Source organism: Bison bison, unplaced genomic scaffold (genome assembly GCF_000754665.1).
Source record: "Bison bison bison isolate TAMUID 2011002044 unplaced genomic scaffold, Bison_UMD1.0 scf7180017864458, whole genome shotgun sequence".
Classification (NCBI taxonomy): domain Eukaryota; kingdom Metazoa; phylum Chordata; class Mammalia; order Artiodactyla; family Bovidae; genus Bison; species Bison bison.
The window spans coordinates 6,052,376-6,071,840 of record NW_011495020.1 but is presented as its reverse complement, the minus strand read 5'-3'; the positions used below and the strand labels follow the sequence as shown (position 1 = coordinate 6,071,840).

General features: G+C 41.7%; 1 protein-coding gene across 1 annotated transcript in view; it reads right to left on the bottom strand.

The window, feature by feature from the left end:
• The window catches only part of KDR (kinase insert domain receptor), a 44,904-nt gene that overhangs the window by 6,243 nt on the left and 19,196 nt on the right, over positions 1–19,465 (bottom strand). The window contains exons 14-27 of the mRNA XM_010859688.1: positions 18,440–18,586; positions 17,197–17,328; positions 14,820–14,926; positions 14,255–14,390; positions 13,565–13,669; positions 11,916–12,029; positions 11,253–11,341; positions 10,517–10,670; positions 8,504–8,601; positions 5,926–6,048; positions 5,662–5,773; positions 5,299–5,398; positions 4,783–4,888; positions 3,482–3,633 (exon numbers count right to left, since the gene is read on the bottom strand). Coding sequence (XP_010857990.1) covers positions 3,482–3,633; positions 4,783–4,888; positions 5,299–5,398; positions 5,662–5,773; positions 5,926–6,048; positions 8,504–8,601; positions 10,517–10,670; positions 11,253–11,341; positions 11,916–12,029; positions 13,565–13,669; positions 14,255–14,390; positions 14,820–14,926; positions 17,197–17,328; positions 18,440–18,586 — 1,675 coding nt within the window. The remainder of the gene's footprint in view (positions 1–3,481; positions 3,634–4,782; positions 4,889–5,298; positions 5,399–5,661; positions 5,774–5,925; positions 6,049–8,503; positions 8,602–10,516; positions 10,671–11,252; positions 11,342–11,915; positions 12,030–13,564; positions 13,670–14,254; positions 14,391–14,819; positions 14,927–17,196; positions 17,329–18,439; positions 18,587–19,465) is intronic.

Sequence of the window (19,465 nt, the reverse complement as noted above, 5' to 3'; positions counted from 1 at the left end):
GCTGTTCCACTTATCTAGGAGAAGGAAGGGCAGCTTGACCAAAAGGTGATGCCTCCAGGTCTGGAGAAGTAGACAGATTCCAGAGGTATTTGGGTTGTAGCATCAAGTAGAGTTGGTGAGCTTCCTTTGAAAGGCCACTTTCTTGGTTTCTGAGCCCAATAATTCCAAACATTGTTCAGCCAGTCTCAGTTGGCAAGGCATTTTCATATACATTGTTGCATCTGTTCTTAACAAATCTACACAATAGGTTTTTCTTATTTCTTATTTGGAAAAGAGGAAGTGATGGCTTAGGGGGGGAATAACTAGAACTGGAGCTCAAACTTAGGTTTTTAGAGGCCATGCAGGGTTGTTTTTGTTTGTTTTTACCTCACTCCACATTGATGCCCTTGGAATAGCATTAGGAAGGAGAAGGGAGAAGAGGGCACTGGATATGATTGTTCAGTTCTTTATTAAGCACCTGATATGCATGCAGCCCTGCACGCTCCCATGTGTGCACTGAGCGTGCAGTGATACGGAGTGGAGGAGGGGGAATGTGGGCTACGAGACAGACAAAAGGTGAAGAAAGAACAGGTTCATTTCAAGCAGTCTAATATCAGAGCCAAATCCAGGAGCATCTAGCCAGCAGGCTGTCCCTGGCATCAATCTACAAGGAGCATTTAAATCATCACTAGCAATTAACCAAAATGAGAAAAAAAAAAAAAAAAAAGTATGTGCCAGAACCTTTCTCTGGGAGAGAACTGAAAAGAAGTCTTTGATAAGCTGCTTGGAGTGGGGGGTGAAACTCCCAGGGGAAACAGTGGACCAACTGCAGATGGTCCCCAAACTACCCTGTAAAGAAGATGAGCCCAATTAAGATGTGTTTTCTTGCAGGAAGCATGCAAACTGGGGGCCGGAGCTGATCCATAGGGAAATTAGAGACAAAGCAGAGTCTAGACACTAGTGGTCCTGCCTCCTCACCCCTCCCCTACACACCTCTCAGCGTCTTCTCTAAATAAATGCTGAACAAATATTTTTTAAAATAGTTAATGGGGCAAAAAATCAGGAGGTTGGCTCCCACAGGGATGTCTCTGTCCTGCTCTATTTATAACACAATGAAATTGAAAATTATAAGCAGGAAGAAAGTGAGAAAGACACCTCTGCTCTCCTCCTTGACTGGCAACATGAAGATAAGGGAACAAGTCCCCTGAAGGGACCCCAACCTCTCCTCTTGCTCCTCAGGGAAGCAGAACCACAGGAGAGCATCAAAATGAAGTGTGCTGTGTGGAGATGCCTGGACTCTGCCTCTCTTTTAACCTAAATGATTAAAATGTGACCGTGGTGTCTTATTTTTAGAAAAGGGAAAAAAGTGGAGGGGATTGAGTGGGGATGCAGACGAGAGATTCCAATTTCCGTTTTATTTTTCAAATTATGGCTGGATAAAAGAGAAACTGGACTGCAAAGACCAATTCAAAAAGCACAGACAGCAAATAGCAGCCAGGCCTGCGCTGGGAGTGTGGTGTCACATTTGTCCACGCTTCTGGGGATAAATGTTAGCAGCCCTGCTTCAGATCCAGCATTGCATTTGGCACTTCCATCACACATACATGACTTCATCAACTCTCAGCACCATATGCAAAGCGCCCAAGCGAGCCAAGAGGCTGCCGGCTGGGTCCTCACCCCACCTCGTCACAGAAAACCCAAGGAACACAGCTCATGATCAAATGGCTTTCTGATCAAGCAGAAGGCAACAGTGTTGCAGGAATAATTACCACACCAGAAGGCCAGTTAAACTTGAACTAGGACTTTTTAAATATGAGGGTGGAACTATGGATTTTCAGATTTTCATTTCATTCCTCCTTCTATTTGAGGCCCCTTCCTTGGTTTGGGAGAAAACAGTCCTGAGTTAGATATCGGAGGAACAAGATTCATCCCCAGGATGTGTTTTAAGCAGCTCACACAATAGCTATTATTTATTGGGTATTCTCCAGATACCAAGCAGTTAGAAACTCATTATGTCATGTAATTCTCAAAGTCATCATTTTTGTACAACACCAGTGTCCTGGCCTAGGTCACACTGAAAATTTGCCCCAGATCAGAGCTGCAAAGAGCAGACTTGGGAATCCAACCCAGTTATGAAGTCAAAGTGTTAGTCACTCAGTCGTGTCTGACTCTTTGTGACCCCCTGGACTGTAGCCCTCCAGACTCTTCTATCCATGGGGATTCTCCAGGCAAGAATATTGGAGTGGGTTGCCATGCGTTCCTCCAGGGAATCTTCCCAACCCAGGGATCGAACCCAGACCTCCTACACTGTAGGCAGATTCTTTATCATCTGAGCCACCAGGGAAACCCAATTCTATCTGACTTTAAAATCTGGATCTTTAACCACAATATCATATTCTTCCAGGTAATTGCTCTGAGTCTCATATTCAACACTTACATCAAAAGATAATAGTATCTACTTTGCCTAACTCTGGCAAAACCTGGTAAGAAAACGTTCTTTCAAAAATGCCAAAAGTTCTTGACACAGATGGAATGGACAGCTTACTAGCTGGCTTCTACCCACTCTGAGCTTTCCTCTCTCCCATGGCAGCACTCCTGCTGCCCTCCCTGTGCAAGTCCACAGGGCACACTGACCAGGGTGACTCCCCACCTGCCATCTGGCACGCTGGCCACAGGCTAGAGCTCCATTCCCCCCCAACCCTGAGCTTCAAGGTGCTCCCTGCAGCCTGTGCACACTCAAGGGGGCAGGCTGGGCCTATATGGTCAGGGGTGCGGTTACAGGAGGAAAACACCCAAAGGGGTGGGAATGGGAACAAAGTGAAGTGAAGTAGTCCCAGGCTTAGGAAAAGACAATTTTAATATCATATTGTAGAAACCATATCAACTCTTTCCTTATGCACAGGTGCTGGGAGAGAATAAAAAGAAAGCTGCCTTTAGAACCCTTCTACAAATCAGGAAAATACTGCAGTGCATGTGTTTTAAATAAGCCCAGAAGTCCCATTATGCAAACAAAATGCTGAAAATCAGACTTGGGAGGGGCTTCTGAAGATGTGCTGTCCGGTCTAATTCAGGACGCATCCCCACGGCAACTGTATCCCAGCCAGAGAGGCAAAAGTGTGCTTTCATAAACGCACAGAACTCTTCCTTCCTGAATCTTTCCTAAGCTGTTTAATTCACATTAATAAAAGAGTACATGGGGATAATTTAAATACAGATGTCTTTGTAAAATCGGTCTCTTTTTCTGGAGATTAACAAACTATGGCATTCCAGCTATTTGCAGCTGCAGGGCTTAGGATTCTGAAAGGAAGAGCTTCGGCCGCAATGTGGACCACAGATGGGAAGAGATTCACCTACCCAGGCACCCTCCAAGGAGGACCTCTCAGGGCCAAGGGTGAACGTGCAAGTGAATGCAGCAACTTCATACAATGTCCTTCCTCCACCCGCCTCCCCAGGATGACCTTGAAGCCCCTTCCCCCCAGGGGATGTTGACCTTAGACCGTACCTGATTCCTGCTGTGTTGTCATAATGGAATTTGGGGTCACATACTTCCTCTTCCTCCATACAGGAAACAGGTGAGGTAGGCAGAGAGAGTCCCGAATCCTCTTCCATGCTCAAAGTCTCTGATATGGGAAGAACAATGTAGTCTTTGCCATCCTGAAACAATAAACATAGAGTGCTATTGTTATGGCTTCAGTCCTTCAAGAGCCTTTACATGAAAAACAAAGCCCACGGGGGCTTCTTGTTTATGGGGAACGTGGCTTTCATATCTGAAGGTGAAACTTTAAGACAACTTTAAAAATGGCTTGTCAAAAACACAAGGGCACTTGAAAGGGATGTGTATATGAGAGTATACTTAAGGAACGAACAAAACACGAGATGGGCAAAACACAGAGGAGTACGCAGGCTGTAGTTACAGCTGGAGCAACAGAACAGGCAGAGCTCCGCAGGGCTTAGAAATCATTTCTTCACAAAATCCTATCTACACCAGCCAGGTCCTTTAAAGGGCATGTCATCCAATTTTAGCCTCTACACTTCAAAGCAACGGAAAAACTGATGACAGTCTAAAGAAAAGCAATATATGTGCAGGAAAATGGGTCTTCTGAGAAAAGGTTATGCAACTTAACATTAGTTCATGGAGAGAAAGAAATAAAGGGCAATTTGATACTTCTCAGTGTTTGGGAGGTTTATTGATAAAGACAGATTTGACACATTGTCCCCCAGCTGTTCAGAAGAAAACCAGGAGGAAATTGGCTTCCATTCACTGTGGTAAGAGGTGTTGACTGGAGAGTAAATAACTTTCTAAGGGTAAAGACTACAATAAAATCCTCTGATGGAAGTTATGGGGGCCTGGGATTTCATGGAGGGGGAAAAAAACAGAACATTTATTTTGCAGGATTCAGATATTTTTTGTCTGAAGAATGTATTTAAAATTCCTTGAAATTCTGTCCACTGTTGATATTCACCCACTATTGATATTCACTTAATCAACGAGGTTTTGTTTTTTTCAATTTGGGGGTTTTATTTATTGTTTTTGTTTGCTTTTTTTTACTTCATAAGAGTACCCGAAGACACCAAAATATACATCAGTAAAAATAAATGTGATCAGCTGCCAGGTTATGAATTAGGATCTCATCTGTTTAAAGAGGCAACTAAGACTTTTAGAAAAGCATTACTGCTCAGATCTGGAATGTGGCTCCTTATTCAGTGGCTGAGAGGACAGCGTGGTGGCCATGAGAAGGCAGCAAGAGGGCCCTGGACAGCTACGTACTCTCTGCAGAAGCTTCTTGCATGGAGGTCACAAACCTGTTGAGCGTTAGCTTGTAACAGATTTCCCAGATGCTCCACCAGCTCTGAAAACGTGGGTCTCTGATTGGGATCCCCATGCCAGCAGTCAAGCATGGTCTGGTACCTAGGGAAGCAAAACACTGATGTCATCAACTGCCTCTTTCCTCCTGATCTGATGCTGAAAATAAGCACTTGAATGAGTAAACATTTATAAAGAGTCCACCATGAGCCAAGATGCTAAATAGGGATATGAAACTATGTAAGACATAGAGCCCTACACTTGGAACATGAAGTGTGTACAGAAAAGGAAACATCATAAATCAACATCTAGTAAAAACTGACTGGTTCGTACAGATAAACTGCTGTCATTTCAAGAAGGATGACTCTGTGGTTGAGATTATCAAGGAAGACTTCAAGGGAGAAGTAAGACACACACTGGGTCACAAAGGAGGTACACAGAATGGAAAGTCTTCTAGGCAGGGAGAATATTTGTGAGTAAAGAAGGAGGATAGAGAAATATGTGTAAAATCTTACATTTCTGGTGTGGTGTAATCAGGGGCTCTCATTCTAGTTCCTTCTTTCAGTCGCCTACAAAATTCCTCATCAATCTTGACTCCAGGATACGGAGAAGCACCTGAAAGAAAACAGGAATGGGACACAATTGATTAGATTTTCTCTTACAGAAATCCCTGAGTCTAATTCACATATATATGAGCCTGACTCACACCTTCTTCACATGTATACCTTTTTCCCCCTTTCTTTCTCTCTCTTTTTTTAAGATTCTTATAACCCAAAGCTTCCAAGTAAGTTTCATCCAATGAAGGTGAGATACAGGAGTAACTGACTTTTATCATTTTCTTTGCAGCATGGATGGAGGAACAAGGAGAAGGGACTTACCTAAGGAAAATATTTCCCAGAGCAGGACACCAAAAGACCACACGTCACTCTGAATTGTGTACACTCGGTCAAAAATCGTTTCTGGGGCCATCCACTTCAAAGGGAGGCGAGCCTGTAAGGGTAGAAGACAAAGAATGAAAACCCAATTTGGCAAAAACCTGAAGAAAAAACTTCCATTATCCCTGCACACAGCTTCTCAGGCTGGCCCAGGAGAGTTTGGATTCTGCAACTTAATAGATCGCAGGGTGCATCTTTGAAACTTACATCTCCTTTTCTGACATAATCTGGGTCTTTATAAATATCCCGGGCCAAGCCAAAGTCACAGATTTTAACCACGTTCTTTTCCGACAAGAGGATGTTTCGCGCTGCCAGGTCCCTGTGGATACACTGCAAAAAGAATTGTGTGCATTAGAGTTCAGCCTGGCTGATCTCTTCTACATCTGTTGTGACCTCATGCTTTAGAAAAAAAAAAAAAAAAAACCCACATCAGAAAACCAACTGATTAACAAGCACTGGGTTAACATCTTTTATCAACACTTCGGGAAAAAAGAAGGCTGTGAGGTTCACTAAGACACACATCTGCTTATTTCATAAACAGCCTCGGACTCTGAAACTAAATAATTAAGTTATAGCATAATGATGGAGTCATAAATAGACTTCTCTTGGGCACAATTAAGAATGTGTTTCTGGTCACATCCACACATCCCTTTTGCCTGGCACCATATCGGGTTAAAATGTGTTATTCTAAGGAGGCCCTCGAATGAATGAATGCACGGAAGTCAGAAACAAGGGGCTCTCCTTGGTTTGGTGCCCTTTGTTGGTTTCTCCATTTCATATGTAACCGAAGCTGGACCAGCTCTGAGAAACAATTCTGAGTGGGGCTCACCCTGTTTTCAAAGTGCTGGCTTATCACAGAGGCCGGTGAAGGCACTCTCAGCCTCTTGCCCATCAAGGAGATTCTCTGATGCACACAAAAGGAAAAGCCAGTTCTCCTTGGCTTTCTTTCTACTCTGTTCTGTCCCTCAGTTTCTCTCTTCTCTGCATCGCCTAACTTCATGTAACTTCCTACACTAAGCAGTTCTATCTCCACTGGACAGATCTGTGACGGAACAAGAGCCTTGGGGAACATTTAGAAATGAATGAAAGGCTCAGATGAGACACTCTTAGGTCCGTGGAACAGTGATGTGTGAGCCAAGCATGAGGGACCCCACACCTTGCATCTCTATAGCACTTTTCCTCTGAACAAGCAAGGCACAGGGATATATTGTATAACACGGGGAGTATAGCCAGTATTTTGTAATAACTGTAAATGGAGAAAAAAATTCTATACAAATTTCAAAAAAGTTTTTTACAAAGCACTTTGTATAGTATGATTAAGCAAACCAGGAGACTCCAAAAAACACAGTCCTTCCTACTTCCTTCTCCAAGCCCTACCAAAGAGCTTCCTTTTTTGAAGCAACCAGGTGTTATTCAAGAATCAGCTGGTATATGCAGGGAAATGAAAGGATCCTCTCCTCCATTCCCTTCCCTGTGAAAGGAGCCCTAACTAACTGGCAGGCTCTGACCTTTAAAACATAATAAAATAAAATCGTCAGGAAGGGCAGAAAGCCTTTCTCTTTGGGAAAATCCTCTAAGATTCCACTTCTCTCCCTTCTCCTTGGGAGCGAGAAGACAAGAGTTCCCAGGCAGAAACCTCTGGGATCCTGAGGCTCTGAAAGCTGTGACAAGCTTTAAACTCCAGAAAAAAGACACGGCTGAGGGATTTCACTCTAATTTAGAAACAAACAACAAAATAAAAATGTTAAGTCCTTCTTCTCCAAGTAGGCTGCAGCAATTGCATTCTGTCAAATGATCATTTTTCCTGAAACTTGATTTGAATTTGTCTTGTTCCATGTAAAACCAGCCACTTTACTCTTGCCAGGGTGGTGACTTCAACCTCACTCCCTCCACAATGTTTACAACCTTTGGAATGTTTGTGACTTGTCACGTACCCACCTCAGCCTTTGTTCAGCCTATTTTTCTAATTTTAGCTCTTTCAATTGCGCTCTCTAAAGGCTGTCCTTCCTGGTTTCTAATTATACTACTAACAAATACTTTTTGATGGATGGTGATGAATGTAAAAGAAATGAAAAATAGGCTCTCTTACGCCAAGATATCTGCAAGGCTCAGCCCCTCACCTCTTCCAGGCCATTGCTCAAATTCCATGTTTCCCTCAAGCCATGGGAAACACTCAGTTTAAAATCAGTGTATAGAGAGAGGCAGTTGTACATACAAACATACAGCTCCTACAGACTATAACTCTTTCTTGCTTATTTTTCTACACAGTACCTGCTCCCATCTAAATCACTTGTTTCTATTGTTTGTTCCACCCACTGGAACATAATCTCCATGCAGGTAGACAGTCTGCTTACTCGCCCACATGGTGTCCTTAGTGCTTAGAACAGTGGTCCCCAAACTTTCTGACACCAGGGATCACTTTCGGGGAAGACAATTTTTCCATGGACTGGGAGTGGGGGACGGTTTGGGGATGATTCAAGAGCATTACATTTATTGGGCACTTTATTTTTATTATATCAGCTCCACCTCAGATCATTAGGTATTAGATCCCAGAGGGTGGGGACCCCTGGCCTAGAAGACTGCTGACACTTGGAAGCTATTTATCACATGAATTAATTTCATGAGCTCATAATATCTCTTTAATGAGTAGAAATGGAACCTCCCCAATAGACTCTCTTAACAGTCCCAGGAGTGGTGAATGAACTACAGTTCCAGAAAAACACGAATGGCTGGCACTGGACATCTCATTTCCAAATTTGTAATGTAAAGAGATACTCTGTCTCACCTTCCGTGATGCCAAAAACTCCATGCCCTTAGCCACTTGGAAGCTGTAACAGATGAGATGCTCCAAGGTCAGGAAGTTCTTGTACAGATCTTCAGAAACTGTCAGAAGATACAGGAGCACAGAGATTGGTATTTCAGTCAGAGAGTATTTGTTTCTAAGCTTAATAGAGTAATCTTCATTTTAAAAATTGGGAGTTAAATTTCAGGAAATAGAAACAAACAAAAAATGCTTCTCTCTTCTGTAAGTATGCTGAATCATGGTATATTATTAGCCCTCATCAAACCTTTTAGCAAAATATTGGTTTTTTCCATTTTAGCCAAATTGGGTGAACAAATCCAGGAGGCAAAATGGAGGTGAAACTGGCATAGATAACAGGGAGGTAAAAGAGGGCTTTTACAAATTTGCTGTTTTAAACTTGTTTTTTTCATGTACCCAGAGGGATAAACAATAGTTTCATATCAAGAACTCTAAAAATAAAACAACAATCTCCAGGGTCATTGAATCTTTTCTCTACAAGCTTTGTCCTAGGATAAAGGCCAAAGGTCAAATTATAATCTACAACGGATAACTAAAAATACCAAAAATATATTTACTTCTCTCACTTTCAAGCTGAGAAAATGCTGTAAACACATTAAATCAGGCCTGTGAGGATACTTCTTTTCCTTCAAGGATATGAACCAGAGATGACAGGAACATCGAAAGAAAGATAAACTTATGTAAACTCATGGTATTTACTTCCGGGCAAGTGGTACAAATAAACACTAAGACATTACTGGGTGTTTCAACATGATCTCTTAACTTTGGTCAGATAAGATAAGACATGGCTTCTCTCTTGGAGACAAATACCAGAGTAAATGAAAACTCAGATGTAATACTAGCCTTGTAAGTAATAAAAACACTTGAATCTTTTTCTCAGTGACTTTCTATGCTTAGGGCTGGAGGCCTGTCCATGAAAAATTAGTGAAACTTCTTCCTTTTCTAAAAAAACGAAGGCAAAATTCCAGGCCAACACCCCCTCTACTCCAATGGTTCCCTCAAGCTCTTGGGTTTCCCGCTTACTGGCCACCATTTTGTGAGAGAGAAGATGGGGCAGAGACTGCTGCACTCAGTGTGCGCTGGGTTATATGAGCTCTAGACAACCCCACCATGCTTTTCTAGACCACGTTCTACCTCACACCGCCTGCTTGGCTTCTCTGGGAAAGAGGTTAGTTTTATGTTCTGTGGCCTCATGTCAAAGGGAACAGAAGTGGGTTTCTTCCACTATTTCATAACAGAACTCTTCTATGCTTATGCCTCAAGAAGAGCCAGATGTCAAGAAGCCCCATCTCTTCCTCCACGGGGCTGTCTCTGCTCCTTCTGAGGGAAGCAGATATACAGGGTATCCTGAAGATGAAGAGGTTCTGGAAGTTAGGCTGGGAGCACAACCCCACTCATAAAGAGCACCAAAATATCAGTGGAAGCATAAGTGGATAAGGAAACAGGTATTTTCCAAGACTCCTCTGAAGAAGTATGGAAGACTTGATAAGCCACTTGGGATGGGGTAGAGACAATAGAGGCCTTTTCCAAGGCCTACACTGCCTTGGAAAAGGTTGGGTATGATTAACTGAAGGACTTCTGTTGTGCCGCTACAGCAAACAAGGTGGGGCTGAACCCCTGTGGACAATGGGGAGGCTGATCAACCACTAGGGAGTCTCCTTCACACTGAGCTTCTCCTGCTGATACATGTTGAACCAACTCTTGAAGAGCAATGGTTTGAGTGTTGCCAATTGCTTAGCTCTCCAGGAACACCAAGGTTTCTCAGGCTAGCCATGCTCTACTCACAACCTAGCCCACTGCTTCTTTAGACCTTCTGCCCTTCACTTTTGGAGAAACTGAATGGAAGCCTTCTAGAAATTTAGGTCTCTTCCAAATACTAGGTAAGACTTTTCCAGGACAAAATTCTTTGTCACATCCCGTCACCTGGTCTGTTCCCACAGAGCATGTATTGGGCATGGAGGAAGCAATGGCAGGTACCTTCCTCCTCCTCCACGTCACTGAGGGACTTCTCCTCAACAAACCCAGAGCTGGCTGAGCTCTGGCTGCTGGTGATGCTGTCTAAGCGGCGTTTAGGATCCATGGTGATCTCCCCAACGTATTCTTTCCCTTGCCGGAATTGTGCCCCTTTGGTCTATAAAGAAACAGATGAACAAACTCCTTGAATACCAGAAAATCTCTAAGATATAAACTATAGAAGCAATTGTAACTATTAGAAGATGAGGGACATCAATTTCAGGATCATGAAATCTCTGGGCTGAAATTTTGGGCAGGTGTGCTAAATAATATATTTTCTTCCATAAAGCCTGGTTCCTTTTTAACTTAGAGATAAAGGCCTTGCTTCCAGTTTCCCTCAGACACGCTCCCAACATTAGGGCATTTTGACAGTGAGATTGATACTCGATAGGGCCAAATATGGCCAAGGAAGAGACAGAATAATCCTGAGCTGTTCTCCCCTTCTCATTCTTTTTCTTTAATCACCCACCTTCCCCTACTCAGCATCACCTGTAATGGGTCAGTAGATTACACTCCCAAAAACAAAACACGAGATGTGTCCTCCAGAAGGTAAAAGAGAAAAATACAACAGCCAAGAAAGTAACATGAAAAGATTCCTCACAAGTTCCTCGCAGAATTTTACCAAAACAATTCATCTGTACCATTTTGAGTTTTCCTCTGCTTTACGATGTGGCCACAGGTGAGGTAGAAAATGACATACCTTGTAGGGGACAAATTCATTTCTCTTGCTTCTTAAGTAAGTTGACAGGTTTCCAAACTTGCAGAACTCCACAATCACCATGAGTGGCCCTGCAGACAGCACAGCATGCCAAGGAAAATGTATTTTCACTCATGTTTCTCACCAAGTGTTTAATACATCAATGAGTCAGAAAACATCACAGACAAGGCTACAACCTTTCACTGGAAGCAGGATCATAGAAACCAGCTGCTTGCCATTCCCTTCCATTGTAATTTTTTTTCTTTTTCTAACAGGCCTTTCCATAAAAGATTAGTCAAAATTTCAGAAGAAAATCCACCCACTTGCTTTTCCATACAACCATGTGAGCTGATTTCATTTTAGGGGGAACTACTCTAAAATTCCTTTGCTCTCAAATTTGGGAAGAAGTTTACTTTTCTCCTCTGAACACCTTTTACATAGGAAGCAAACTTTATTATAGTGATATGGCATTTTTTAATTCATAGGAAGTTCTAGAATAATCTATAGTTCCCATTAAATCTCCATGAAATATATTTATATCTAGGAATCTGCCAAAGTTTCCTAACTTAAGGAAACCAAGGCCATGGGAGTTGGGTGGTTCCCTCAAATACCAGCAGAAAAGTATACGCTGAAATCCCACAACCAGAGCTATCCACAGACACTTACCCCCTGGCTTGGTACAGGCACCAAGAAGATTGACCACGTTGAGATGGTGGCCAATATGAATAAGGATCTTGAGTTCGGACATGAGGGCTCGGTGTTCACCGTGTGTTGCTCCTTCTACAGATACAGAACGAAGAAGGCAATCGAACATGAGGGCATTACCTTAGGAGGGTGAATGCCACACTGCATGCATCTGTGCAACTTTCCCTCCAGGGATAATATAACTACGAGCCAATTTACAGACGAGCTACATTAAAAGACAAATATAAGTTATATTTTATAATTCTAGATCAGATTCTTTAAATGCTTGATATTAGAAGGAAGCCATTGTGAGGTCTTCTTGCAAAGTGGAGAAATACATCTGCAAATGAAATCATGCCCAGATTTTCTTCTTTTACAAAAGTGGATTTTCACATATCAGGTTTACCATGCTTCTTAGGGCCTGATTATTTCAGTGCTTCCTCATAAGGAAGCAACATCATGTATTAAATATCCTCATGTGTTATGGGCTCTGCTGAAGTTCCCATCAATCTGTGCCGAGCAGGAAACTTAACAAGGGCCAGCTGGCAAAGCCAGTTGGCACATGAGGCTGATGAGGCTAAGACTGTGAGTTTGATCCTGTCCAGATGGGTACACTTCACTGTGATTCACAGACCTGGTCCACACCTCAGACCCTGATGAGCCACCTCAAAATTACACACTCCCTTGTCCACAAGGGAGAAGAGGCAAAAGGAGAGAGATGGCTTCAAGATGCACAAGACCTATTGGCAAAGGATCAGCAGCACTGTCTCCATTAGTGAAAGCACGTCACAATTATAGCACAGAGCTTTATAGGCATGACCTCCCCCAATTAAAATGGGAAGACCAGAATACCATTACTATTAGGCTTAACAGTTGTTTGCTCTTATTGTTTAGTTGCTAAGTCATGTCCAACTCTTTTGCGACCCCATGGACTGTAGCCCGCCAGGCTCCTCTGTCCATGGGATTTCCCAGGCAAGAATACTGGATTGGATTCCCATTTCCTTCTCCAGGGGACCTTCCTGACCCAGGAATCAAACCCGTGTCTCCTGCATTAGCAGGTGGATCCTTTACCTCTAAGCTACCAGGGAAGCCCCTAACAACTGTTTATTAAACTTTTAATTCTTAAAATGTCACCCATAATCCTTTTTACCCCAACACAACCATTCTTTTGCATATTATCGTTTATATACTCCAATTCTAGGGAACATGGCTAGTATTTTTACTTCTTAGATCAAATTTCTTTTTCTGCTTCTTGATTGTCTATAGTTATCTTGCTAATGCACCACAGTACACTAAGAAACAATTTTGAAGTGACCAAGCTTTTATTTTCCTATGGCCCAACAACTAAATATATATATATAGTTGTAAAAGCTGTTTCTTGTATGAGGGCTCTCAGGCAAGGTGGGGCAGTAGGGTAGCTGAAATCTATCCCAACTTTGCCCACCAGGCCATGGACCCTGGCATGAGAGGAACTTTTTATCCAGTTTGCCCAAAGGCATTATAGAGTCTGGCTGCAAGTTTGGCTAGTGGGGCCATCTAGCCACAAAGCCACTGATACAAGCCTTTCATCATGTTTAAAGGATGGGATGAAACAGATGGAGGGACATATCACCACATAGTTTTGCTTTTACCTTTCAACATTTTGACAGCCACTGTCTTGCAGGTTGCTGTCTTGTCAATTCCAAAGGCATCGGCTTCAATCACTTGTCCAAAGGCACCACGACCAAGAGGCTTACCTAGAGTCAACAACAAAACAGATGTCAACTTTATCACTACCGAAACCACAGGCAGAGATTCTGACTTGATGGGATGACCATACATCCTAGTTTCAGGGACGGTCCTGTTGACCCCCTCATCCTGGCTTAGTAATTTAATACCTCCCTCTTCCCTGGTGGCTCTGATGGTAAAGAATCTGCCTGCAATGTGGGAGACCTGGGTTCGATCCTGCGTTGAGAATTTCCCCTGGAGAAGCAAATGGATACCCACTCCAGTATTCTGGCCTGGAGAATTCCATGGACAGAGTTGCCTAGCAGGCTACAGTCCATGTGGAGGGCAAAGAGTCAGACACAACTGAGACTTTCACTTCATTGGGCTTCTCCCAGTTCCTCATTATCTTCACTCTCCAAATGTCCTGCTCTGAGCAATTATACAAGCAGCATACTTCTCAGTGACTAAATGGATGATTACTTGAATTCAAGAGATGAAATGAATTTTCTAAACCAGAATCGAACATTTGAATAGACTAGATCTGTCATCAGCCTAAACGAGGATGAGACGGCCTGGTAAACCCAATAGCAAATCAATATCGATTGAAAACACACCTAGTTTCAGCCGGTCTCTGGGGAATTCCCATTTGCTGGCATCGTAAGGCAGGCGTTCACAGTGCTCGTCCAAGGGGAGCTCGTCTGGATCCATGACGATGGATAAGTAGCCCGTCTTCAGTTCCCCTCCATTGGCCTGGAAAGCATTACTCTTCCCGGTCACACACACTCTGTTGTTTGGCTGTTGTTTTGTGTGCTTGTTATTGTTGTTTTATAGAAGCCCCATTCTTGGTGTCTCATTTTCTAAATGGCTCATGGAGTGTGAGGGCTGTCCTAGTATAATTCTGTTCCCAGTGTCCCCTCAACCCGCAAATGAGCTCAGAGTTTAATTCTCAAATCTTAATTACACTAGACAGTCCAAGCCCATTTCTTCTCCAGTTGCTTCTATCAATTAAAGCCCAGTGGTCCAGCCAAAAGTAAGTGGGTAAGAATGTTATTGTATAGAAATAAAATTGTGCCTATTGAGCCAATAACAATGGAAAGAATCAACTCAAAGAACTCCAGTCAGCTTTCATTAATCATGAAAACCAATGTGAATGGGACAGAAGGAAAATTATTCTGTTACCCGCTTAACGGTCCGTAGAACGATGACAAGAAGTAGCCAGAAGAACATAGCAATCACTGCAGTGCCTACTAGAATAATGACTTCCAAGTTTGTCTTTTCCTGGGCACCTGGCAATACACAAATGAATGAACATCAACAACTGGAAACTCATACCTTTTGACATAAAACAACAAAGTTCAATCACTAAAGCAAAATTTCAATCTTATGAACTCAGAAAAATCCTAGGCATTAATAGTCACAATCTCTAACTTGGATGGAGCTTATAATATTCTTAATGGATAATTTACAGTTTGCAAAACATTGCTCATGAAAACTTCCAACACTAAAATTCTAAAGTAATTAAGGAGAGAAATATTAATATCTTAAAAGGGAAACAAGGTGTTTGTAAGAAGAGCAGACTTTGATGGAAAGAAAACAGATCATGTTCTATAGAAAAGAAAAGTATCGTATTTGGAGAAAATAAATGTATGATTTTGTGCTGATAGTCTGTATTTTGATCTGTATGGAGTTTGAGGAGGACTGTTTAAGAAAACAAGCAGGGAAATAAATGTATTCCTTTGGCCAGAGAACTATCGGTGACCATGCACCTACTAACTAGGTGCACATCACTTTAAATATGTCATGCCACTTAAGTCTTCTCAATAACCCGCAGTTTTCAGATGGAGAAGACGCTCAGAGAGAATTAAGCTATTTCATCAAGGGCACACAACAAGTTGCTGGAATGGTCAAGAGTTGAATAAGGTCTGTTTAACATCAGCTAACATTACATTACCCCATCCTCATGTGGTAGTAGCCTCAGTGAGGAAAGAGAGAGAGCTTAAGTGAGTGCATGAGTGCACAATCACTCATGAAAGGACAGAGAAGAGAAAAAGCTGAAGGTCAGCAAGGAAGCTGCAGATGCTCAGGACTCCAGAGGACAGCTCTGAGGGGGGGAAATTAAGCCCAGAGGAGGCTTTCAACTAAGAATGATTAGCAAAGTGGTGATAAGGAAGCAATTATCACTTAGGGTCACCTGCCTGTTGAAGGAGTGCAATGTGAATCAGACTGGGCCACAAGCTGTGAGCGCGGCTCAGGCAGCCTCAAGAAGACAGGAAGACAAGTAATTCATTAGTTAGCAAAATAAGAGTTACAGTTGAGAGACAAGCATCAAGTCCGCTTGGAAGCAAGCAGACTTTGTTTTTCTGGTGGTCTTACTGAAGGATTTCTTTGTTTATACACAGAGATTGAAACATCTGTTTGTTCAGAGTAGGAGGTGCAAAGATACAACTGTCTATATAAGTTGGAGCATTAATACTCCCATATGAACATTTGGGAAACCAGCAGGAGCATTAAATACGTACCTCATCCTTTCTTAATATTCTCTGCTGGTGAAAAGTAAACATAATCTCAGTGCCAATGTTACCTAGTTAGGCCTCCTTGAAACCAGCTGCAGAAAGCTAACAGAGCTGAGGCAGGGCATGGGAGAGAACTGGAAATCTCCCTTAGGATTTGCCCTAAAGCATAAAGCAGTTTGAATGTGACCAACTGCCATGCCACTCGAAATCTTTATTTGCAAGTGCAGGTTATAAAATGGCAGTAAGCCTACAGATTCAAAATGAAGTCAAAGTATTGAGATGTAACACTTGGCATCATAGATTAGACAGATTAAAGGGACTAAAATCTAGACCCTGAGAGACAAATTAGGATGAGTTCAGAGAAATCTGTCAATTCCTCCATCTATCAACACTCCTCTCCTTTCCCCCTGCATACCATTCCTTCACCCACATAATACAGTTTCATTGTCCTGTTCGTGGCTTATTTTTTTTTTAAGATAGGGACACACTTTTGAAGATAAAATATTCTGTCACAAATTACCTTTCCCATCTGAGAAAAATGCTAGATTTCACATCATTCCTGCATATTCATTTAGATAAGAACCCCAAATTTTCCATTTCAGAGAAGCAATGGTCCATTGTTCACAATTGAATCTTAAGTATCTCCAGTCCAATAAAAACTATGAACCTCTGTGACTCTCTAGATAGCACTGATTTTCATGACTAGGCAGTAATTCTACCCAATAAATATAGGGGCTTAATTTTCATAACTAGTTAATTGAGCCAGACATATGAAGAAAGAATCAAGGAAAGAAAGACATTCTACCTGCCGGGCTAAGAATTTTTTCTGCAATGAGAACTGCAGAGATAGAAATGTGATGCAAGCAGAATTAAAATAACATTAATTATGTTTTCTGGTTAAAATAAATATATATTTATAGTAGAAAACTTACAAAGTACAAAGGATATTAAAAACCAGCCATAATCCTCCTACCCAAAGTACTTGAGTACAGATACAAGCTAATTTTTAAAAGCAATCTGATTGTCTATGAATTCCCACTGACCTTCTACTATGAAAAATGCCTCCACTTTTGCACACCCAAGAACACTGCATGCCTGGCAGGTGTACAGGCCTTCATCCTCCTTCCTCACCCTGCGGATAGTTAGGTTTCGGTTCCCATCTTTTAGCACAATGCCTGAGAAAGGGAGAAAATGCGGTTTTTGTTTTATTCTTAAATTTTTATTTGAATATAGTTGCTTTATAATGTTGTGTTCGTTTCTACTGTACAGCAAAGTGAATCAGCTATATGCATACATATATCTGCTCTTTTTTTGGATTTCCTTCACATTTAAGTCACCACAGAGCATTGTATAGAGTTCCCTGTGCTGTACAACTGTTGTTTAGATGCTGGGGTGTGCCTGATTATTTTGCAGCCCCATGGACTGTAGCCAGCCAGGCTCCTCTGTCCATGGGGTTTCCCAGACAAGAATTACTGGAGAGGATTGCCATTTCCTTCTCCAGGGGATCTTTCCAACTCAGGGTTTGAACCCATGTCTCCTAAATTGACAGATGGATTCTTTACCATTGAGTCATCTGGGAAGCCATGCTATACAGGAGGGTTTTTATTTTATGGTGTGGTCTGGTGGAGCTTTCCAGGAAAAAAAAATTAATATACATATTTCCCTTTATCTTGGGCTAGTGTCTGACTCCAAGGAGTCAGGGTCAACTGCTATCTCAGTACCCGTGGCTTGCATGAGAATTCAGCAGGCTCTGGATACTTGAGCTCTGAGTCTACAAAATGAGTCAGACCACGGACACTAATACTGCTTTTTGTTCTGCCTAAAACAAATCAATTAACAACATAGATGTTATACTATATGACCCTTCTATGTGGAATCTAAAAAAGAAAACAAGCTAGTGAATATAACAAATAAGAAGCAGACTCACAGAGAACAAACCAGTGATGACCAGTGGGAAGAGGGGAGCGGGTAGGGGAAGATACCATAGGGTACGGGATTAAGAGGAACAAACTGCTATGTATAAAATAAATAAGCTACGAGGATATATTGCATAGTGCAGGGAATATAGCCCATATTATGCAATAATGATAAACAGAGTAATAATTTTGAAAAGTTGAGAATCACTATGTTGTCCATCTGAAACTTAAATAATATTGTACATCAACTATACCTTAATAAAAATAAATGAGTAAGTAACTAATTTTTTTAAAAAGATATAATATGGACTTTAGGTAATATCTATAGGAAAATTATGCAGCCAAGGTGAGATAGACATGCTCTGTTCACCTGAGTCCTCCACAAGCGTCTCATTATCTTTAAACCACGTAATCTGTGGAGAGGGATTCCCAGATGCTGTGCAGGAAACTTCGATGGTTTCACCAATACTTGTCGTCTGATTCTCCAGGTTTCCTGTGATCATGGGTGCCATGCGCTCTGTGTACACACACAACACACACACACACACACACACAAATCACAGGACATTTAGTTATGACTTTTGAAATGGTTTTCATATCAGTAAACTATTAAACCATTTAGTAAACTATTAATTTACTAAGCTGAAAATACACAGAGGTGGACAACAGGAATGTTGTTCACTGAGCAAAGTTAAATGAAACAAGTCAGTTCAGACAGATTACTGCATCTCTGAACATTCATACTAGTGATGTGATCTGGTAGTCAACACAAAATTAAAGTTGTCATTCTTATTGACTTCCCTCCTATCAAACAGATAGATAGATAAATTCTAGCCACTGATACCCAAGAATTCTGCCATGTTGTTTCTCTTGGAAAGTATATAACTTCAGTGCAATTCAACAAAGAACACCTTATACGTATTTGGTGTTTTTTACAAAACTCATTTGTCCTACTTCTGTTGCTCACTGTCAACTCTGTGATGGGAGTAATAGTCTTATTTTGAAGATGAAATGGGTTAAACAACTTGTCCAAGTCCCTGTAACTAAGTTAACAGCTGAGTTCAGAATCTAGCTGGCCAAAAGGTTAGTTCAGCACTATTTCCACTAAAACATAGACAAAATAATAATACTCTAACAAAAGTCAAAGATTTTTGTTTTTAAATGAAGCCCATGGGTACTTGTTTAAATGTACAGGACAACTTTAGATTTAACCTTTCCTACAAATCAGCAAAATGCTATGGAAATAATTTGTCCAAACTAACTGAATATCGAAAGGAATTTTGTTGAAAGAATCCACTTCAACATTTGGCAAAACGACAGTACCTCAACAGTGAACTGCACTAGGGCTTAAGCAAATAGACTCTAGTCTATTTCCAAGAATAATTTTTGGAAAGCA